At 47.8% G+C, this 23,850-nt stretch overlaps 1 protein-coding gene across 2 annotated transcripts in view; it reads left to right on the top strand.

Annotated features, from left to right (window-relative positions):
• Window positions 1-23,850, top strand: part of LOC308467730 (UDP-N-acetylglucosamine--peptide N-acetylglucosaminyltransferase 110 kDa subunit-like) — a 153,280-nt gene that overhangs the window by 79,050 nt on the left and 50,380 nt on the right. For both annotated transcript variants that reach the window (XM_080989418.1, XM_080989417.1), the window contains exons 12-15: window positions 737-916; window positions 1,251-1,409; window positions 4,405-4,494; window positions 23,316-23,441. In XM_080989418.1, coding sequence (XP_080845544.1) covers window positions 737-916; window positions 1,251-1,409; window positions 4,405-4,494; window positions 23,316-23,441 — 555 coding nt within the window. The remainder of the gene's footprint in view (window positions 1-736; window positions 917-1,250; window positions 1,410-4,404; window positions 4,495-23,315; window positions 23,442-23,850) is intronic.

The raw sequence follows: 23,850 nt of genomic DNA on the forward strand, positions 1-23,850 counted from the left end.
CTTGAAAGAGAAGTTGCTGAATTACAACTTATTACTCAACTGAAAACGATGGAGAGACCTGGTCTGAATAGAGATACTGGATTCCTGTCTCATTACATGTGCTAACCATCTGCATACTATCCCTTGCTTTTTCCTGTAGGACTAATTGCAGTCATTCACAGTCGCCCACAGGTTGACCAAACCCATTGAGTCCTACTACCCTTCGGAGAAAAACCCTACCCTCCCTCTATATATCAGGGTCTGGGGACTTTTCCTTCCACTATATATCAGGGTCTGGGGACTTCTGTTTCAGTGTATATGAAGAAGTCTGCCTGCGCACGACAGCCAAGTGTTATTATCATTAAATACAAGGATTAAGAAGGTGTCAATCATGGAGGCACAGGTCTGTAATCCTTTTTTACCGAAAGGTTCAGCCTTGCTGGCATCCTCTCAATATGGACAAGCAGAGGAAGGTTTCCTTTTGGGAACAGTAAAATCACCCGTCTCCTACTACCCTTTTGAGAAATACCCCACCCCACCCTCCCACCTATATATAAGGGTCTGGTGACTTCTGTTTCAGTGTATCTGAAGAAGTATGCATGCACACGAAAACTTATACCAAGAACAAACTGAGTTGGTCTCTAAGGTGCTACTGGACATTTTTTTTATTTTTTTATATATTTCGACTGTGTCAGACGAACACGGCTACCTACCTGAATCTAGAACATAACTCAGGGTTTTCTTTGCCTCCTCTCAGATCGTTTGCGATTGGACCGATTATGACGAGAGAATGAAGAAGCTTGTCAGTATTGTGGCTGATCAGCTGGAGAAGAACCGACTCCCTTCGGTGCACCCCCATCACAGCATGCTTTATCCGCTATCTCACGGCTTCCGAAAGGCTATTGCTGAGAGACATGGGAACCTCTGCCTGGACAAGGTGGGTCTGTGCCAGGCATGGCCCAACTTGGCCCTCCAGCTGTTTTGGGACTACAGTGCCCATCATCCCTGACCACTGGTGCTGTGAGCTACGGATGGTGGGAGTTGCAGTCCCAAAAGAGCTGGAGGGCCAAGTTAGGCCATGCCTGATCTAGAGCAGTGGTGGCCAAACTTGGCCCTCTAGCTGTTTGGGGACTACAATTCCCATCATCCCTGACTGCTGGTCCTGTTAGGTAGGGCCTCCCACATCTTTGAATAATAATATTCAAAGAAAAAAAAGTTATTATTATTACATGTCGTTTCTGTAACATGGCTTCCTTGAATCCCCCTGCCAGATCAACGTCCTCCACAAGCCGCCCTACGAACACTCCAAGGACTTGAAAGCCAGCGAGGGCCGGCTCCGTGTGGGGTACGTCAGTTCTGACTTCGGCAACCACCCCACCTCCCATCTCATGCAGTCCATCCCAGGCATGCACAATTCGGACAAATTCGAGGTGAGCTGCACAAGAGGGTGGCCGTGCGAGTAGCTCAGGTGGCAGAGCGCCGAGACTCTGAATCTCAGGGTCGCGGGTTCGAGCCCCATGTTGGGCCAAACGAACAAACGAATCTTCATCTGTGTCAGCCCTCGGCTGTAGCAATAAAACGAGACGATCTGCAAAGAATAGAACTGAAAAGTCAACAATATCAAATACATTTGAGGGTTTTGAATCGAGAGTGGGTTTTATTCTGACTGCCCCAGCTCAAAACCTGGCCACGTTTGTAAGTACCGTATTTTTCGCTCTATAAGACGCACCAGACCACAAGATGCACCTAGCCTTTGGAGGAGGGAAACAAGAAAAAAAATATTCTGAATCTCAGAAGCCAGAACAGCAAGAGGGATCGCTACGCAGTGAAAGCAGCAATCCCTCTTGCTGTTCTGGCTTCTGGGATAGCTGTGCAGCCTGCATTCACTCCATAAGACGCACACACATTTTCCCTTACTTTTTAGGAGGGGAAAAGTGTGTCTTATGGAGCGAAAAATACGGTATGTACCGGGAGAGCCTTTGAGGGTCAGAGTCCTCAAGCAGCTCCATGACAACCCTACAGCTGGGCACTTTGGGCAACACAAGACCATGTTGTTTGTTGCGGGGGATTTCTGGTGGCCCAAGGTAAGGGAGGATGCGCGGGAATATGTACGAGGATGCGACACGTGTCAGAGAGCAAAGAGGGAAAGGGCGGCTCCGGCGGGGCTTACCCACACCGGGGAGACCATGGGAGGCAGTGTCCATAGACTTCATGACGGACCTGCCCATGTCCCGAGGTAAGACTGCTGTCGTGGTGGTGGACCTGCTGACCAAGATGTGTCACTTTGTTGCATGCTCCCATGCTGTGACAGCTGAGGAAACAGCCATGTTCCTGGATCACATCTTTTGGCTGCATGAAAAGGCCTTGCCCTGGTTGAGGCCAGTTGATCATCCCCGAGGCCTGTGACCTCCAAGATATTATTATTTGCGGACCGTAAGGTCCTCTGCGGGTCATGCCAGGAGAGGTGGTCCTGCAGGTACGAGGGGCCTTGGCTATATAGGGCTTTAAAGGTTAAAACCAGCTCCTTGAATCTGACCCTGTACTACACTGGGAGCCAGTGCCGCTGGAATAGCATTGGACAAATGTGATCCCACGGTGAGGACCCCGTAAGGAGTCTCGCCACGGCATTCTGCACCTGCTGGAGTTTCTGGGTCAGCTTCAAGGGCAGCCCCGCGTAGAGCAAGTTACAATAATCAAGCCAGGAGGTGACCACCACATGGATCACCATGGTGAGATCAGGGCAAGAGAAGGCAGGGACCAGCTGCTTAGAGCAGCAAAGGTGGGAAAATGCCGCCTTTGCTGTAGCTGTAACCTATGTCTCCATAGAGAGGGAGGCGTCGAAGGTTACACTCAAACTCCTGACGGAAGGCGCTGGCACTAATTGCGCCCCTGCAAGAGATGGGAATTGGCCCCCCCAGCCCCATGTCGTCCCAGCCCAACCAGAGGACCTCTGTTTTCGAAGGATTTCACTTCAACTGGCTCCCGCACAACCATCCAGCCACAGCTTTCAAGCCTCTGGTCAGTGTGTCCGGGGCCGAGTCAGGATGGCCGTCCATCAACGGATGAAGCTGGGTGTCATCAGCATATTGATGATAGCCCTGCCCAAAATTCCAGACATGCTGGGCAAGGGGCACATAAAAATGTTTAAAAGCATTGGGGAGAGGATTGTGCCCTGCGGAACTCCACACACCAAGGGGTGCCGTGACGACAACTCCTCCCCTAGCGCAATCTACTGTCCCCGACCTGAAAGGAAAGAGTGCAGCCATTGTAAGACTGTGACCTGAATCTCCACGTCCTTTGCTGTCACCTGCTCCTCTTGATCTGCCAAGAGAGAGGACGCTGGGGCAGTGGTTGGGTGACCCGGAACGGGCAATAAAAGAGGGGTGATAATCTCACTCCTCAAGTCTTTTTATAAAGGGCATGTGCCACTGATTTGGTGCTGCCATCTCTGCAGGGACATGAGCGTTTTTTGGGTGGAATCTGTTGGAATCGTCCCTCGAGTCCAGCCAAGGGCGAGACATTTTAATCTTGCGATGGTCAAAGCACGTCTACATTTTGGGATCACTCAGTTATGCAGATCGGGTGCCGGAGAGTTGAAATGGGAAGGGGGGAGAGAGTCATACCACGGGCGAAATTTCCTGATGGCAGCCAAGTTGTTCTGACGCTTGAGATCATTTAGGCACTGACAGATTAGACCAGGCACCCCCAACCTTTGGCCCTCCAGATGTTTTGGACTATAGTTCCCATCATCCCTGACCACTGGTCCTGTTAGCTAGGGATCATGGGAGTTGTAGGCCAAAGCATCTGGAGAGCTGCAGGTTGGGGATGCCTGGATTAGACTGCTTGACTGTTTTAAGATGTATTTTAATTAATTGATTGCCTGTTTCTATGTTCTTTGTATACCGTGTTAGTTTTATCATGTTAGCTGCCCTGAGCCCGGCTCCGGCCAGGGAGCGTGGGGTACAAATATGAAATTATTATTATTATTAAAACCCAAAATCAGTAGCTGTTGTGGGGATAAGCCACAAGAGGGAAGCTCTTGGGCAAAAGATTCCCGCATTGCAGGGGGTCATACTAGATGAGCCTCATTGCCCTTTCCAACTCCCCAGTTCTACAATTCTCTGTCAGCGATTGCTTCATCTTGGAGGAAAGCTGTGATGGTTTATGCGCTTCGTAAATTCTGGCGTTTTCCTGCAGCGTTTGGGAAAGATGGGCTTTGTCCGATGTCCCCCCCCTCCCGTGTTTTGTCGCTTCTCACGTGCTCCCTGCTCAAATGACCCTCAAATGTATTTTATACAATGGACTTTTAATTTCCATTCTTTGTATATTGTATTGTTTTATTGCAATTGCCAACGCAAATAAAGATTAATTCATTCATTCAGTGACTGGTCAGCCTCAGTTCTAAGCATCTCCTCTCTTTCCCAGGTCTTCTGCTATGCCCTCAGCCCTGACGACGGCACAAACTTCCGGGTCAAGGTGATGGCTGAAGCAAATCACTTTATTGACTTATCTCAGGTGAGAGCTCTTCCCCCCCTATATATCCTAAATAACACTCTTGCCCGGGCAACCTTTTCCAGAAGATACTTGTCATTTCGAGGAGCTTAGCGATCTTAAATAATAATAATAATAATAATAATAATAATAATAATAATATTTTATTTATACCCTGCCCTCCCCTGCCGAGACCGGGCTCAGGGCGGCTAACATCAATTATCAAATACATTAAAACACAAAATCAAACAATTGGTTTAAAATACAATTCTAATCACATTTAAAATCAAAATAAAACTCAGAGATACGGTCATCTCTTCCTGCCTCTGTTTACTTCCCTTCTCTATCTCTTGCTAAAGCTCTTTGATGGCCGAGAACAGGCTTTTAATGCATAATCTGGCAGAAGGAAGAAGCGCTAATATTGTGTACTTTCTGTTCTTGGATGCTAGACGTTGTTAGGAGGAATGTGCGGTATCGGAAGAGGGGGCTAAATAATGAATAATCGGCACTAGCAGATTCTTCAGGTATCTGAAGAAGTGTGCATGCACACGAAAGCTTATACCAAGAACAAACTTAGTTGTTCTCTAAGGTGCTACTGGATAATTAATATATTTCGACTGCACTAGCTAGTGAGGCAAACCATCCAGGCTAGCGATCAATAATCTATAAATCAGATTTTGGGGCAGAGCTTGGAAACTCATGTCTGAACTCATGGCTGAAGGGTCGTGCAACATGGAGTGGGGTGGTGGTGGTCACTTTGCCGCTTCTCGGGAGCTTTCCAGTGGCTGGTTGAAGTTCTTGCTTGGTAATATATTACATAACGGTAGATTTGATTTATTTTTATTTTTTTAAAAAAATATTTATTAGAATTTTACAATAAACATAGGTTTAAAAAAATTAAGAAAATTAAACCAAAGATTACACATAAACAGAAAAAGAAAAAAGATAATAAGGCTAATACCAATAAAACAAGAACCTAAGATAATACCAAAAAAAACCAAGGACCTATAAGAGAAAAAGGAAAATACAAAATACAAAAAACAGATGGCTTAAAAAGAAGGGAAAAAATTAAAAAAGAAAAAATCCATTTTTCAATATCTTTAGGCTCATTTACTTATTTCCTTGACCACCTCACACCTCCCCTTTTTGTATTCCCATTTACAAAATCATTTCAGCAAATCCTTACCCTCTTTCATTTATCTTTACTCTATATCTTAACCTATTATAACTATATATTTTCATCCATATAACAATCTATATTTGCATATTCTTATTAACCTTATTACCAAAACCACTTATTTCCATTCCAACATCATTTTAACATTCATTAATTTTACAGTATTTCTGCAAATAGTCTTTAAATTTCTTCCAATCTTCTTCCACCGACTCTTCTCCCTGGTCACGGATTCTGCCAGTCATTTCCGCCAATTCCATATAGTCCATCACCTTCATCTGCCACTCTTCCAGGGTGGGTAAATCTTGTGTCTTCCAATACTTTGCAATAAGTATTCTTGCTGCTGTTGTTGCTGTCAGGGAACTGCCATCGGAAGGAAGGGAAGTGAAAGGGCTCACACAGGTTGGGAGAGACTCAGCAGCTGAAGAGGGAACCAGTAGGGGGAGAGGAGCTGAGCTGAGGGAAAGGGAGCTGGAGGGATGGCTCAGAGACACTTCCAGCGAAAACAGTGGGGAGGTTTCAGGACCTCCTGTAGGGACACCCACTCCTCGCCGGAAACTGTCACGCAGAGAGTCCAGAAGACGTGTTTCCGTTAAGGAGCTTTTATGTTGGAAGCGATTCCGAAAGCAACCACTGTCGGAATCTGCCAGCGACTGACGGAGCCATGTTTAAGGGGCTCCGTTACAGACAGAGGTTTGCAAACTTGACCAAACTCTGAGGGACTTGGATTTTACGCACAAGCAGCTCATCGTCCCATCACAGCATTCCGACAGTCTTCGTGAGCAGCTTGTGCAGGAGAAGGCATCATGAGCAACCCAGCCGGAACCGGAGAAGCAGGAGCTGGAGCGGGTCCAAGCCTGGAAGAAAGGTACCGGGTGTTGGAGGTCCAGCTAGCGCTGCAGACGGCGAGGCTTGAGGAGAGGAGGGCTCAGGATGCAGACAAAAAGGGGAAAGACACCCAGCTCGTCAGAAAGGTACCAGGATTGGTGCAGAAGTTTGGGGGGGAGCCCAAAGACTATCATGGCTTTCGGACAGAGATGCAATATGCCCTCAATCTGCAGTTTGATGAATTCCCTGACGAGGAATCACGAGTGGCTTTCGTGATTGGGCATCTTGAAAAGGGGGCGAGAGACTGGGTTAGACCCCTGATGGCAGCAAATAGTGACGTCCTAAAGGACACGATGAAGTTCTTTCGCGCCATGGATCTGATGTTTTCCAGCGATATTGAACAGGGAGTGGTCCGCAGACAGTTAATGGCTTGCAAACAGGGGAGCCGATCTGTCCGTGAGTACTGGACTGAGTTCACCATGTTGATCCATAAATTGGGGTGGGATCTATCGGCGGAACCCATTCAAATGCTCTTTGAAGAAGGGCTTTCTTCGGCTGTGAAAGACGAACTTTCCCGGGCGCCCAGGGCGGAGTCTATGGACCAGCTGACCAAATCAGCGCTGACCATAGGAGCGCGCCAGGAGGCGAGAGCATTGGAGAGGCGGGAAGGGAAGGGAGAACGTTGGAAGGAGTTCCGCATTCCAGACATTCCAGAGCCAACTTTCCCGCCGGCAGAGCCGATGGAAATCGGAACAGCGCGCGCGCGCGCAGTTTCAAAGCCCAGTGAGGGGGGAAAGAAGGAGGGAAAAGGCGCCCGGAAATGCTATCTCTGCCAACAGCCAGGTCACTTTGCCAGAGTCTGCCCCCAGAGGAAGGAATGGCAAGGGATGGTAGGAGCTGTGGAGGGAAGAGAGGAAGAAATACCGAAGCAAGTAAAAGCCAACGCCTGGCTGCCACCGTCGGGGCACAGCAGCCAGGCCAAAGAGCAGTGAAAGTGCCCACGCCAGAACCTCCTAAACCCGCCCTAGTGATAGAAGTGGCGCTAGAGCTGCCAAACGGACACCCTCTAAAGATAAAGGCGCTGTTGGACTCAGGCAGCTCCTGCAATTTCATGAGCAAAGAGTTTGCAGCTGAACACCAGATACAGACGATCCCTTTAAGCAACCCCCTGCAGGTGACCACGATCGATGGCAGGGAGCTGTTGGGAGGAGAAGTCAGCTTGCAGACCGTCCCAATGATAATGAAGGTGGCAAGGCACACCGAACTGATAGCGTTTAATGTGGCCACCTTGGGAGGAGCTCCCATTATATTGGGGATGAGCTGGCTAGCGTTACATGATCCGCTGGTGGGCTGGCATCAGAGAGTGGTTTCTTTTGGTTCAGCACATTGCTTAGAACACTGCAAAGAGGGAAAGGGTTTGGCAGGGGCCCAAGCCACCCTAGCAGGGACTGAAGTAACGGAGAACGTGAAGGTACCACGACAATACGCAGATCTCCGCGACGTCTTCAGCGAAAGGGAAGCTGACCAACTACCCCCGCATAGACCCTTTGACTGTCAAATCAATTTACTCCCTGGGGCACAGCTCCCTGTAGGCAAGCTGTACGCCATGTCAGACAGAGAGATGCAGGAGCTAAGAGAGTTCATTGACAAGAACCTGAAGAGAGGGTTCATCAGAGAGTCCAGGGCGGTGGGGGGCAGCCCAGTGTTTTTTGTGGATAAAAAAAACACGAACAAGCCGAGGCTTGTGTGTGACTTCAGGGCCTTAAATGCAGTGTCAGAACCAGTGGCTTTCCCTATGCCCAGGATTGACGACATTTTGACAAGGGTCAGGAAGGGAAAGATTTTTACTAAACTGGACCTAAGGGGGGCGTACAACCTGATACGAATAAGGAAGGGGGATGAATGGAAAACCACCATGTTCACCCCTTTGGGGGCATTTGAATATTTAGTTATGCCCTTCGGCCTACAAGGAGGCTCCGCGTGCTTTCAATCGTTTATGAACCACGTCCTGGGGCCTTTGCTTTACAAGAATTGTGTGGCCTTCTTAGACGACGTGTTGGTGTATTCTGAGAATGAGGAGCAGCATGTGAGAGACGTCAGAGAAGTGTTGAGCAGGCTGCAAGCCAACCAGCTGTGGGTGAAACTGGAGAAGTGTCAGTTTCATACCAAGGAGGTGGAATTCCTGGGGTATCGCCTGTCAGACAAGGGATTGGCCATGGATCCCGGCAAGGTCCAGGCGGTGCTGGAATGGAAAACACCCAAAACAAGGAAGGATGTGCAGAGGTTCCTAGGATTTGGGAACTTCTATCGTAAGTTCATCCGAAACTTTGCCCACCTGACGGCGCCCATTACGGACTGTCTCAGCAGTAAGAAGAAGTTCGTTTGGACTGAGGAGGCGGAGCGAGCATTTGAGGAACTAAAAAGGGCCTTCGCCTCGGAACAACAACTCCTGCATGTGGATTTACAAAAACCGATGAGAGTGGAAACTGACGCATCAGACAGAGCGATTGGGGCGGTGCTTCTGCAGCCAGGGAAGGAGGAGTCAGAGTGGAGACCGTGTGCCTTTTTTTCGCGAAAGCTGAACAAATCCGAGAGGAACTACACGGTGTATGACCGAGAACTACTAGCCATTCATGAGGCGTTCCGGAGATGGAGGCACCTGCTAATTGGCGCACAACATAAGGTGCAAGTGTGCACTGACCACAAGAACCTAGAGTATTGGAGGACGGCACGAGTGCTCAACCAACGGCAAGTGAGATGGGCCCAGGAGTTCTCCAAATTTAACTTTGAGATTTGTTACGTGCCAGGCCCAGAGAACATTAGGGCGGACGCTCTCTCACGCAAACCTGAATATTTGGAGGGGGAGGGAGCACCCGAAGAGAGACATGTCATTCCAGAGGACCGCTGGGTGTGTGGGGCGGCATTGGTGGGACAAAGAGAACTGGTAGAGGAAACAGAGAATGATGAATACGCCCAGAATAAGCTCAGAGGTCTTAGGGGTGAGGGAGAGGAACCAGGGGGTTTCGAGGAAAGAAATGGAGCTTTGTATTACAAAGGGGCACTGTATATCCCTGAAGGAGACTTAAGGGGGAGGGTACTCAAGCAGTTGCACGACAGCCCCACGGCGGGGCATTTTGGACAACACAAAACCATGTGGTTGGTCACCAGGGAATTTTGGTGGCCTAAGGTGAGGGAAGATGTACGGGAGTATGTAAGAGGGTGTGAGCAATGCCAGCGAGCCAAAGGGGAGAGGCGGGCACCGGCGGGGCTATTAGAACCCTTACCAACCCCAGAACGACCTTGGGAGGCAGTGTCGATAGATTTTATGACTGATCTGCCGAAGTCCAAGGGGAAAACAGCCATCATGGTGGTGGTAGACCTACTAACAAAGATGTGCCACTTTGTAGCCTGCTCGCATGCAGTCACGGCGGAAGAGACAGCGAAGTTATTTGTAGAACACATTTTTAGGTTGCACGGGGTGCCATTGAGGGTGGTCTCAGACCGAGGAAAACAATTTACTTCCAGGTTCTGGAGGAAGCTCATGAGCTTACTGCAGGTGGAGGTCAACTTTTCGACTGCCCGGCACCCTGAAACCAACGGGCAGGCGGAAAGAGCAAACGGTGTCCTCCAGCAATACCTGAGGTGTTATGTCAATGACAGAGAGAATGACTGGGTAGAAAAGTTGGCGCTGGCGGAATTTGCCTACAACAATGCCGAGAATGTGTCCACAGGGATGAGCCCCTTCTTGGCTAATTATGGGTGTCATCCCAGGGGTTTCCCAGGGGGAGAAGGGGAGAGATGGAGCGTCCCGGCAGCCGAGCATTTTGTAGAAGAAATGGAAGCAATCCATCGTCAGCTCCAACTCAACTTAGAAAGGGCGAAGGAAGAATACAAGAGGCAGGCAGACAAGAACCGAAGGGAAGGTGAAACCATAAGGGTGGGAGATAGGGTGTGGCTGTCAACCCAAGGGTTGCCGTTCAAAGGAGGTTGTAAGAAATTAAGACCCAGGAGATTGGGTCCCTTTGAGGTCATTCAACAGGTCAACCCAGTGGCTTTCAGGCTCCGGTTACCCAACCACATGAAACTGCACCCAGTATTTCACAGGTCGTTACTGTCACCGTATGAGGGGGGACGAGAAGGGATGGCCACTCGGGGACCGGTCATAGAAGAAAGGGAATGCAGCAGCCATGTGGCAGAAATCCTCGACGCCAGGTGGAAGGGGGATCAGGTGGAGTATTTGGTAGCGTGGGAAGGAGAACCGGAGTCAGAAAACACTTGGGTAATGGCAGAAGATATCAATGACGAGGTATTGATAGAAACGTTCCATCAAAGATTCCCAAGGAAACCTCAGCCTGTGGAGAGGTTCCGGAGGGAATACTTTGGGACCACCGATGAGGAGGAGGAGTTGGAAGGATTCTCGGACTCGGAAGGGGAAGGGGAGATGGACTCTGAGGAGGAGGAGTACTTCGAGACCAGGAACCGCAACAGGTGGAGAGAAGTGTTCGGGACATCGGAAGATGAAGGAAGTTCATTCCGGGGTTTTGCCTCCTCACCGCCCGTAGAGGAGGGGGCGAGAGGGGATGAAGGGGGCCCTGGAGGGGAGGTGGATGTCAGGGAACTGCCATCGGAAGGAAGGGAAGTGAAAGGGCTCACACAGGTTGGGAGAGACTCAGCAGCTGAAGAGGGAACCAGTAGGGGGAGAGGAGCTGAGCTGAGGGAAAGTGAGCTGGAGGGATGGCTCAGAGACACTTCCAGCGAAAACAGTGGGGAGGTTTCAGGACCTCCTGTAGGGACACCCACTCCTCGCCGGAAACTGTCACGCAGAGAGTCCAGAAGACGTGTTTCCGTTAAGGAGCTTTTATGTTGGAAGCGATTCCGAAAGCAACCACTGTCGGAATCTGCCAGCGACTGACGGAGCCATGTTTAAGGGGCTCCGTTACAGACAGAGGTTTGCAAACTTGACCAAACTCTGAGGGACTAGGATTTTACACACAAGCAGCTCATCGTCCCATCACAGCATTCCGACAGTCTTCGTGAGCAGCTTGTGCAGGAGAAGGCATCATGAGCAACCCAGCCGGAACCGGAGAAGCAGGAGCTGGAGCGGGTCCAAGCCTGGAAGAAAGGTACCGGGTGTTGGAGGTCCAGCTAGCGCTGCAGACGGCGAGGCTTGAGGAGAGGAGGGCTCAGGATGCAGACAAAAAGGGGAAAGACACCCAGCTCGTCAGAAAGGTACCAGGATTGGTGCAGAAGTTTGGGGGGGAGCCCAAAGACTATCATGGCTTTCGGACAGAGATGCAATATGCCCTCAATCTGCAGTTTGATGAATTCCCTGACGAGGAATCACGAGTGGCTTTCGTGATTGGGCATCTTGAAAAGGGGGCGAGAGACTGGGTTAGACCCCTGATGGCAGCAAATAGTGACGTCCTAAAGGACACGATGAAGTTCTTTCGCGCCATGGATCTGATGTTTTCCAGCGATATTGAACAGGGAGTGGTCCGCAGACAGTTAATGGCTTGCAAACAGGGGAGCCGATCTGTCCGTGAGTACTGGACTGAGTTCACCATGTTGATCCATAAATTGGGGTGGGATCTATCGGCGGAACCCATTCAAATGCTCTTTGAAGAAGGGCTTTCTTCGGCTGTGAAAGACGAACTTTCCCGGGCGCCCAGGGCGGAGTCTATGGACCAGCTGACCAAATCAGCGCTGACCATAGGAGCGCGCCAGGAGGCGAGAGCATTGGAGAGGCGGGAAGGGAAGGGAGAACGTTGGAAGGAGTTCCGCATTCCAGACATTCCAGAGCCAACTTTCCCGCCGGCAGAGCCGATGGAAATCGGAACAGCGCGCGCGCGCGCAGTTTCAAAGCCCAGTGAGGGGGGAAAGAAGGAGGGAAAAGGCGCCCGGAAATGCTATCTCTGCCAACAGCCAGGTCACTTTGCCAGAGTCTGCCCCCAGAGGAAGGAATGGCAAGGGATGGTAGGAGCTGTGGAGGGAAGAGAGGAAGAAATACCGAAGCAAGTAAAAGCCAACGCCTGGCTGCCACCGTCGGGGCACAGCAGCCAGGCCAAAGAGCAGTGAAAGTGCCCACGCCAGAACCTCCTAAACCCGCCCTAGTGATAGAAGTGGCGCTAGAGCTGCCAAACGGACACCCTCTAAAGATAAAGGCGCTGTTGGACTCAGGCAGCTCCTGCAATTTCATGAGCAAAGAGTTTGCAGCTGAACACCAGATACAGACGATCCCTTTAAGCAACCCCCTGCAGGTGACCACGATCGATGGCAGGGAGCTGTTGGGAGGAGAAGTCAGCTTGCAGACCGTCCCAATGATAATGAAGGTGGCAAGGCACACCGAACTGATAGCGTTTAATGTGGCCACCTTGGGAGGAGCTCCCATTATATTGGGGATGAGCTGGCTAGCGTTACATGATCCGCTGGTGGGCTGGCATCAGAGAGTGGTTTCTTTTGGTTCAGCACATTGCTTAGAACACTGCAAAGAGGGAAAGGGTTTGGCAGGGGCCCAAGCCACCCTAGCAGGGACTGAAGTAACGGAGAACGTGAAGGTACCACGACAATACGCAGATCTCCGCGACGTCTTCAGCGAAAGGGAAGCTGACCAACTACCCCCGCATAGACCCTTTGACTGTCAAATCAATTTACTCCCTGGGGCACAGCTCCCTGTAGGCAAGCTGTACGCCATGTCAGACAGAGAGATGCAGGAGCTAAGAGAGTTCATTGACAAGAACCTGAAGAGAGGGTTCATCAGAGAGTCCAGGGCGGTGGGGGGCAGCCCAGTGTTTTTTGTGGATAAAAAAAACACGAACAAGCCGAGGCTTGTGTGTGACTTCAGGGCCTTAAATGCAGTGTCAGAACCAGTGGCTTTCCCTATGCCCAGGATTGACGACATTTTGACAAGGGTCAGGAAGGGAAAGATTTTTACTAAACTGGACCTAAGGGGGGCGTACAACCTGATACGAATAAGGAAGGGGGATGAATGGAAAACCACCATGTTCACCCCTTTGGGGGCATTTGAATATTTAGTTATGCCCTTCGGCCTACAAGGAGGCTCCGCGTGCTTTCAATCGTTTATGAACCACGTCCTGGGGCCTTTGCTTTACAAGAATTGTGTGGCCTTCTTAGACGACGTGTTGGTGTATTCTGAGAATGAGGAGCAGCATGTGAGAGACGTCAGAGAAGTGTTGAGCAGGCTGCAAGCCAACCAGCTGTGGGTGAAACTGGAGAAGTGTCAGTTTCATACCAAGGAGGTGGAATTCCTGGGGTATCGCCTGTCAGACAAGGGATTGGCCATGGATCCCGGCAAGGTCCAGGCGGTGCTGGAATGGAAAACACCCAAAACAAGGAAGGATGTGCAGAGGTTCCTAGGATTTGGGAACTTCTATCGTAAGTTCATCCGAAACTTTGCCCACCTGACGGCGCCCATTACGGACTGTCTCAGCAGTAAGAAGAAGTTCGTTTGGACTGAGGAGGCGGAGCGAGCATTTGAGGAACTAAAAAGGGCCTTCGCCTCGGAACAACAACTCCTGCATGTGGATTTACAAAAACCGATGAGAGTGGAAACTGACGCATCAGACAGAGCGATTGGGGCGGTGCTTCTGCAGCCAGGGAAGGAGGAGTCAGAGTGGAGACCGTGTGCCTTTTTTTCGCGAAAGCTGAACAAATCCGAGAGGAACTACACGGTGTATGACCGAGAACTACTAGCCATTCATGAGGCGTTCCGGAGATGGAGGCACCTGCTAATTGGCGCACAACATAAGGTGCAAGTGTGCACTGACCACAAGAACCTAGAGTATTGGAGGACGGCACGAGTGCTCAACCAACGGCAAGTGAGATGGGCCCAGGAGTTCTCCAAATTTAACTTTGAGATTTGTTACGTGCCAGGCCCAGAGAACATTAGGGCGGACGCTCTCTCACGCAAACCTGAATATTTGGAGGGGGAGGGAGCACCCGAAGAGAGACATGTCATTCCAGAGGACCGCTGGGTGTGTGGGGCGGCATTGGTGGGACAAAGAGAACTGGTAGAGGAAACAGAGAATGATGAATACGCCCAGAATAAGCTCAGAGGTCTTAGGGGTGAGGGAGAGGAACCAGGGGGTTTCGAGGAAAGAAATGGAGCTTTGTATTACAAAGGGGCACTGTATATCCCTGAAGGAGACTTAAGGGGGAGGGTACTCAAGCAGTTGCACGACAGCCCCACGGCGGGGCATTTTGGACAACACAAAACCATGTGGTTGGTCACCAGGGAATTTTGGTGGCCTAAGGTGAGGGAAGATGTACGGGAGTATGTAAGAGGGTGTGAGCAATGCCAGCGAGCCAAAGGGGAGAGGCGGGCACCGGCGGGGCTATTAGAACCCTTACCAACCCCAGAACGACCTTGGGAGGCAGTGTCGATAGATTTTATGACTGATCTGCCGAAGTCCAAGGGGAAAACAGCCATCATGGTGGTGGTAGACCTACTAACAAAGATGTGCCACTTTGTAGCCTGCTCGCATGCAGTCACGGCGGAAGAGACAGCGAAGTTATTTGTAGAACACATTTTTAGGTTGCACGGGGTGCCATTGAGGGTGGTCTCAGACCGAGGAAAACAATTTACTTCCAGGTTCTGGAGGAAGCTCATGAGCTTACTGCAGGTGGAGGTCAACTTTTCGACTGCCCGGCACCCTGAAACCAACGGGCAGGCGGAAAGAGCAAACGGGGTCCTCCAGCAATACCTGAGGTGTTATGTCAATGACAGAGAGAATGACTGGGTAGAAAAGTTGGCGCTGGCGGAATTTGCCTACAACAATGCCGAGAATGTGTCCACAGGGATGAGCCCCTTCTTGGCTAATTATGGGTGTCATCCCAGGGCTTTCCCAGGGGGAGAAGGGGAGAGATGGGGTGTCCCGGCAGCCGAGCATTTTGTAGAAGAAATGGAAGCAATCCATCGTCAGCTCCAACTCAACTTAGAAAGGGCGAAGGAAGAATACAAGAGGCAGGCAGACAAGAACCGAAGGGAAGGTGAAACCATAAGGGTGGGAGATAGGGTGTGGCTGTCAACCCAAGGGTTGCCGTTCAAAGGAGGTTGTAAGAAATTAAGACCCAGGAGATTGGGTCCCTTTGAGGTCATTCAACAGGTCAACCCAGTGGCTTTCAGGCTCCGGTTACCCAACCACATGAAACTGCACCCAGTATTTCACAGGTCGTTACTGTCACCGTATGAGGGGGGACGAGAAGGGATGGCCACTCGGGGACCGGTCATAGAAGAAAGGGAATGCAGCAGCCATGTGGCAGAAATCCTCGACGCCAGGTGGAAGGGGGATCAGGTGGAGTATTTGGTAGCGTGGGAAGGAGAACCGGAGTCAGAAAACACTTGGGTAATGGCAGAAGATATCAATGACGAGGTATTGATAGAAACGTTCCATCAAAGATTCCCAAGGAAACCTCAGCCTGTGGAGAGGTTCCGGAGGGAATACTTTGGGACCACCGATGAGGAGGAGGAGTTGGAAGGATTCTCGGACTCGGAAGGGGAAGGGGAGATGGACTCTGAGGAGGAGGAGTACTTCGAGACCAGGAACCGCAACAGGTGGAGAGAAGTGTTCGGGACATCGGAAGATGAAGGAAGTTCATTCCGGGGTTTTGCCTCCTCACCGCCCGTAGAGGAGGGGGCGAGAGGGGATGAAGGGGGCCCTGGAGGGGAGGTGGATGTCAGGGAACTGCCATCGGAAGGAAGGGAAGTGAAAGGGCTCACACAGGTTGGGAGAGACTCAGCAGCTGAAGAGGGAACCAGTAGGGGGAGAGGAGCTGAGCTGAGGGAAAGGGAGCTGGAGGGATGGCTCAGAGACACTTCCAGCGAAAACAGTGGGGAGGTTTCAGGACCTCCTGTAGGGACACCCACTCCTCGCCGGAAACTGTCACGCAGAGAGTCCAGAAGACGTGTTTCCGTTAAGGAGCTTTTATGTTGGAAGCGATTCCGAAAGCAACCACTGTCGGAATCTGCCAGCGACTGACGGAGCCATGTTTAAGGGGCTCCGTTACAGACAGAGGTTTGCAAACTTGACCAAACTCTGAGGGACTAGGATTTTACACACAAGCAGCTCATCGTCCCATCACAGTTGCATACATAAAGAAAGTTCTATCCTTCTTTGGCACCAATTGGCCGACTATGCCCAGGAGAAAGGCCTCTGGTTTCTTCAAGAAAGTGTATTTAAATACCTTTTTTAATTCATTATAAATCATCTCCCAGAAAGCCTTAATCCTTGGGCACGTCCACCAAAGGTGAAAGAATGTACCTTCAGTTTCTTTACATTTCCAACATTTATTGTCGGGCAAGTGATAGATTTTTGCAAGCTTGACTGGGGTCATGTACCACCTGTATATCATTTTCATAATATTCTCTCTTAAAGCATTACATGCCGCAAATTTTATACCTGTGGTCCACAACTGTTCCCAGTCAGCAAACATAATGTTATGTCCAACGTCCTGTGCCCATTTAATCATAGCAGATTTAACCGTCTCGTCCTGAGTGTTCCATTTTAACAGCAAGTTATACATTCTTGAAAGTATCTTTGTTTTAGGATCTAACAGTTCTGTTTCCAACTTTGATTTTTCCACCTGGAAGCCAATTTTTTTATCTAAATTATAAGCCTCTCTTATTTGATAATAATGAAGCCAGTCTCGCACTTTATCTTTTAGTTTCTCAAAACTCTGCAATTTCAATTTGTCTCCTTCTTGCTCCAAGATTTCCCAATATTTTGGCCACTTGGCCTCCATATTGAGCTTTTTCAGGGCCTTTGCCTCCATCGGTGACAACCACCTTGGGGTTTTATTTTCAAGTAAGTCTTTATATCTTGTCCCGACATTAAACAATGCTTTTCTGACAATATGGTTTTTAAATGCTTTATGTGCTTTAACCTTGTCGTCCCATAAGTATGCATGCCACCCAAAAACATTATTGAAACCTTCTAGATCCAAAATGTCTGTGTTCTCAAGAAGCAGCCAATCTTTCAGCCAGCAGAATGCTGCTGATTCATAATAAAGTTTAAAGTCTGGCAGGGCAAATCCCCCTCGTTCCTTTGCATCAGTTAATATTTTAAGTTTTATTCTGGGCTTCTTGCCCTGCCAGACAAATCTAGAAATATCTCTCTGCCACCTCTTGAAACAATCCATTTTGTCCAGAATTTGTAGTGATTGAAACAAAAACAGCATTCTTGGCAATACATTCATCTTTATAGCAGCAATTCGACCCAACAAGGAAAGCTTCAAATTTGACCATATTTCTAGATCCTTTTTCACTTCCGACCAACATTTTTCATAATTGTCTTTAAATAAGTTCCCATTTTTAGCTGTCATATTAATCCCCAAATATTTCACCTTCTTAACCACTGTTAAACCTGTCTCATTCTGAAACCTCTCTTTCTCAATCGATGTTAAGTTCTTCTCAAGGACTTTAGTTTTTAACTTACTCAACTTAAATCCTGCCACATAACCAAATTCTTGGATCAGTTCTAATACTCTTTTAGTACTAGATTCTGGCTCCTGTAAAGTCAATACTAAATCATCTGCAAAAGCTTTCAATTTGTATTGTTTAGCTCCGACCTTTATACCCTTGATCAGATGGTCCCTTCTAATCATATTTAACAAGACCTCCAGGACCGAAATGAAAAGCAATGGGGAAATTGGGCAACCTTGTCGTGTCCCTTTCTCTATCTTGAATTCCTCTGTCACCACATTGTTAACTATTAGTTTAGCCTTTTGTTCTGAATAAATTGCACTTATACCATTTTCAAACCCTTGACCGACCCCCATCCCCTGAAGATTTTTCTTCATAAAGCTCCAAGAAATATTGTCAAAGGCTTTCTCGGCATCTACAAAAATTAAAACTGCTTTGGTGTTAATGTCCACTTGCAACTTTTCCAAAATGTTAATTATATTCCTCGTGTTCTCAGACAAATGTCTGCCTGGGAGAAAGCCGGCTTGGTCCTTGTGTATCTCTCCCACTAATACTTTTTTTAGCCTTTTGGCCAAAATGTCAGCAAATATTTTGTAATCCACATTTAACAGGGATATGGGTCGGTAGTCCTTAAGTTGTGTCTTTTCAGACTCACTTTTCGGTATAAGTGTGATATATGCTTCTTTCCACGACTCTGGTGCTTTTTTCCCCTCCAAAATTTCATTGCAAACCTCCTTTAGTGGTTGAATTATCCAATCCTTCAAAGTTCTATAGTATTTTGAGGTTAAACCGTCTGGCCCTGGAGATTTTCCCAACTGCATGTTCTGAATGGCACCTTCTACCTCCTGTTCTGTAATTTTATAGTTCAGCATTATCTTATTTTCTTGAGAGATTTTTTGTAATCCATTTGTTTTCAAAAATTGGTCTATATCAAACTCTTTCTGAGGCCCTTGTGTATATAACTGTTTAAAATACCTCTGGAAACATTTTCTAATTTCCACTGGATTCTGGATGTTCTTTCCATCCACTTCCAAATTGGCAATGGTATTAAGCTTTTGTCTTTTTTTCATCTGCCAAGCTAGCAATTTCCCACATTTATTAGCCGATTCAAAAGTCCTTTGTCTCATTTGTTTAATTTTCCATTTGATTTCCTGATTCATCATCTTCATATATTGCACTTGATGTAGCTTTATTTCTCTCAGAATCTCTTGTGAATTTGGCTTCACTCTGTTTCTTCTCGCCCTCTTTTATTTTTTCCAAATTTTTTTCTTTTTTCTCATTTTGAGCTCTCTTCTTTAATGAATTCTGTTGAATCAGAAACCCCCTCATAACTGCTTTACTTGCGTCCCAGATTACTCTTTTTTCCACAGTAGTAGTCAAATTTATCTCAAAATAGTCTCTCAGAGTTTTTTGGGCCTTCTTGATAACCTCTTGATCTCTAAACAAGGTGTCATTCATCCTCCATCTGAAGGAACCGGTTGGTGTTAATTTCATCTCCATTTTCACGGCATTATGGTCGGAGCACGTCTTAGGGCAGATCTCTACTTTTCGAGTCTTAGGTGCCAGTCCTCTAGTTATCCAGATTTGGTCAATTCTTGTCCACGTCTTTTTGGCTTCAGAAAAGAAGGTTCCCTCTCTACCCAAGGGATTCCTAGTTCTCCAAATGTCAATCAAATCCATATTGTCAGTCAATTCAAAAAAAGTTTTTGGTAGTCTACCATCTTTAGTAACTACCTGTCTCTGCGACTTATCCATGTTTGTGGATACCACTCCATTCATATCTCCCATCAAAATAAAGTTGTAGTCCATATAGTCCAGCAAAATCTCATGCAACTTCTTATAAAATTCAGATTTCCCCTCATTCGGTGCATATACTCCTACTATCAGAAATTTTTCTCCTTGTGTTTGAATTTCAATTGCTACAAATCTTCCTTGGTCATCTTTAAAAACAAATTTCGGTGATAGGCTCTCTTTTGCATAAATGACTACTCCTCGCTTTTTAACCTTGTCCGATGAAATAAACTCTTGGCCCAGTCTCTTATTAATCAATATTTTCCTGTGTAGCCTTATCACATGTGTTTCCTGTAAGCAAATCAAGTCCAATTGTTCCTTTTTCAATAAATAAAAGACTTTATTCCTTTTCTCCGGGGAATTGAGTCCATGAATGTTCCAGCTTAATAGTTGCAGAGACATGGTGTATTTAATTTATTTTTCCTCCAACTGCTCCCAATAAATCCTCTTGTTCTGACGGTGGTATCACTTTCTCTAACTTGTCCAATCCCGAAGGTGGTGATACTTTGTCTAATGTTCCTGGTCTTAGGGCTCTTGGCTCTTCTTCCACTCCTTTTTGCAGGTCTTCTTCGTGATCTCTCAGAAATTTTTCTTTATCCTCCACTGATCTTATTTTAAACTTTTTACCTTTAAAGGTAAAAGAAAGGCCTTGGGGGAATTCCCACCTGAAGATGGTTCTATTACCTTTCAACAGGGCCACCAAATCTCCGTAGTTAGACCTAAGGTCCAAAAGATGTTTCGGAATATCCTTAAATAGCTCCACTCTTGATTCATGTATTTTTAAAGTATTCTGGTAGTGCAGACTCAATATTTTATCTCTCTCTTCTTTTGATCGAAGGGTGATCAAACAGTCTCTCACCCTGTTCTTTCTCCCTCCTCTTCCAAGTCTGAAAGCATTTACTATCTTAAAGTCTTGCTTATCATCCAGTTTCCAGAAGTCTGCAAATTCCTGTGTTAGAAAATCACTTAGGCTGTCTTTCTCAAGTTCAGGTACCGCCCTAATCCTCAGATTGGTCTGCTTTTCCTTCAATTCAATCATAGACAAAAGTGACTGATGGGCCCCAAGCTGTGACTGGTGGTCTCCAAGCTGTTTACATATCGGTATTATCTTTTCCTCTGCAGCCACTGCTTTTTCTTTTGCTTCCTCAGCTGTCTTTTGATTTAATGCAGATTCTTGCAGCAATTTTTCAATAGATTCTGTATTTGAGTTTACCTTCTGCCCCAAATTGTTAATGCTTATAGTGTTCTGGTCAATTTTATTTGTCGCTTCAGTAACTTGTTTACTTAATTTATCTAAAGTTTCATAAATTTTACTTAAAACTGAAGTAAATCCTTGTTCTGATGTCATACCTTTTACCCCCGCTTGTGCCGGGTCTTCCCCTTGTGGTACAGGAGGGCCAGATGCAGATGCTCTGCGCTGTTGCAATGCTGCACTGGTCTGTTGGAGTCTAACCTTGCCCGATCTTGTTGTCTTTTCCTCCATAACACTTTGTCTGCGAGTCAAGGTCACTCCCACGATCAGGCTTGTTTTGCAGTGGAAAATTCCCTGGCTGGTTAGAAATGGAAAATTCCCCAGCCAATTGTAACAATTTCAGTGAGCCTCTAGGGGGACACAGTAACAGTCAGTAATAATAACAGTCAGTATCTTCCCAACTCTTCAAAAGTCCCCCTACAGCAAAGTTAATAACAGTTTCAAGTCCAAAGTATCTCACATGCAGAGTTGGCTATCAAAGAATTACATTGTCCATAAATAGTGCGACTCTCAAAACGACAGTTCTATTAGTCTTGGCAATCCGTTCCCAAGGATTAAGTGGTGGTCTTTTATCCCTTTTTCCTTCTTTTCCTTCTCCTTTTTATTTTTTAACAGGCAGAAAATACTTTCCCTTCTTCCCTCCCCTCTCAATTCAGGGAGGGAGTTCTTTTTATTTGACGTTTGGGTTTGAATCTTTTAGCGCACCTCTCCCAGTCTTAGCTTAAACAGTCTTTGCTTTGATCTATATACAAAACGGAAGGTGGACTTCCTGTTTGCACCTTGCCGCTTCGGTACCAAATTTGACCTTCTTTTTCCTTTAGCATCCAATCTTAAAGCTTGACCTATTCACGGGTTGTTGTTTAATAGCCGAATTGTCACAGGAAAAGAGGTCAGCGCTCTCCGGCAACAGCTGCGCGGCTTCACGGAAGTAGCGATCGACTCTCAGCACCGCGTCAAACCCCCGTTTCGCTCCGGAGCCCCTTGCAGGGTTCCCTTGCAAATTGGGGGAGCGCTGAAGGTGCCCACCGAGTCCCACGGTCACAGGCTTCACCCGCCTGTGGTTTGCGAGGGGGTCCCCGCTTCGCCGTAGCGGCAAGACCCGATTTCCGAGGAGCTATTCCCTCAATACTAGAGGGAATCCGCCATTGCCGATGGCGCCGCCTCCGGAAGTCAAATAGATTTAAATCACTAGTCGGTGTCCAAACTTTTTCCAAAGAGGGCCAGATTTGATGACGTGAACATGCATGAGGGCTGGCCAAAGTTCTTGAGCTTTTTTTAGGATTGAAGATGGACTTTGGACGTGCCTGGCCTTAACCCGAACCCCAACTCTCACTCTAGCCCTTGCCTTTGCCCTAGCTGTAAACCCTAAACCTCTAAACCCTAAGTCTAACAGTAATTCTTACCCTAGCCCTAGCCCTAGCTCCAGCCCTAGCCCTTAGCCTTTGCCCTAGCCCTTTCCCCTAAACCCCTAACCCTAAACTACATTTCATATGATTCCTGGATGCTCTCAAGTCATGGGTGCAGAGTAGTGCTTCAGATACCCTGCCCAGTTTAGTCACGGAGCACGTCTCCTGAGCTATGGCAATCTGACCAAAACGTCGCACTTTCCTGCAGTGCTGGACTTTGCAAAAGCAACGGCAAGTGCACTGTATGAGGGAAAGAAGCTCAGAAGGACAATTCGAGGGCTGTGACATCGTCGCCGGGTTGTCGAGTCAACCTGAAAGATGCCTTAGCAGATGTAGTAGTAGTGTCAGATGCTGGTGTGGTTGCTCGAGAGTAAACAGGCAAGACTCCGACCTGTCTTTTCCAGACTTTATTCTTGGTGCAAACTATTTACAGTGAAGAGCGTCGTAAGTTCATGTCTGGCTCAATCACTATCAGAATCTGGGAGTGGTCGGTCTTTGTACCTCCCCCAGCATAAAAGTCACATCACCCCCAGCCTTTTCCGCCCCTCCCTGCTCTGAAGCCTACTGCGCAGAATGGGCGCTGGCAAGGGCGTACTTCCCGCCTCTCCGGTTTGCTCAGGCTCGATGTTGAGGCTCTCCCTAGCATCCCCTGGTCCCTGCACCTCTTCTCCACTGGAGGTGGGCTTTCCTCCTCCCCGGAAGAGGAACTGCTTCGCAAGATTTTTGGAGGCTCCCTATAACACAACTGCCCTTCCATCTCTCGCCTCTGAGCTGATGGCAGTTCCCTGACAAGTAGTAGTAGTAGTAGTAATAATAATAAATTTATTACTTATACCCCGCCCATCTGGCTGGGTTTCCCCAGCCACTCTGGGCGGCTTCCAACAAGAGATTAAAAACACATTAAAACATAAGTTGTTAAAAACTTCCCTAAACGTGCTTCTAATGTTTGCGTTTCAGGTCCCGTGCAATGGCAAGGCGGCCGACCGCATTCACCAAGACGGCGTCCATATCCTCATTAACATGAATGGCTACACCAAAGGAGCTCGCAACGAGCTGTTTGCTCTCCGGCCGGCCCCAATCCAGGTAAAGGAAGTCACAGTGAAAAATGTTGATCATACAGTGGTCCCTTGGTTCTCAAACTTCATCCCTTCCAGAAGTTAGTTCCGAAACCAAAGCGTTCCCAAACCAAGGTGCGCTTTCCCATAGAAAGGAATACAAAACGGATTAATCAGTTCCAGGCTTTGAAAAACAACCCCTGAAACAGCCGTTTAACGTCAATTTTACTCTCTAACGAGACCATTGATCCCTAAAATGAAAGCAATCATCAACGTACTGTACTATAAAATAAATAAGACAGTATTGTAGATGATAATTAAAAAAAAAAAATTGCCTGCACTGATGATAGGGATGGGGGGGGGGGCTTCAATCCATTTCCGCAGTCACACCATCCATCCGTAGCTAAAGTCATTGTTTGGATCGGGGGCTTCTATCC

Source organism: Podarcis pityusensis (genome assembly GCF_964106645.2).
Source record: "Podarcis pityusensis genome assembly, chromosome: W".
In the NCBI taxonomy this organism is placed as follows: Eukaryota; Metazoa; Chordata; class Lepidosauria; order Squamata; family Lacertidae; genus Podarcis; species Podarcis pityusensis.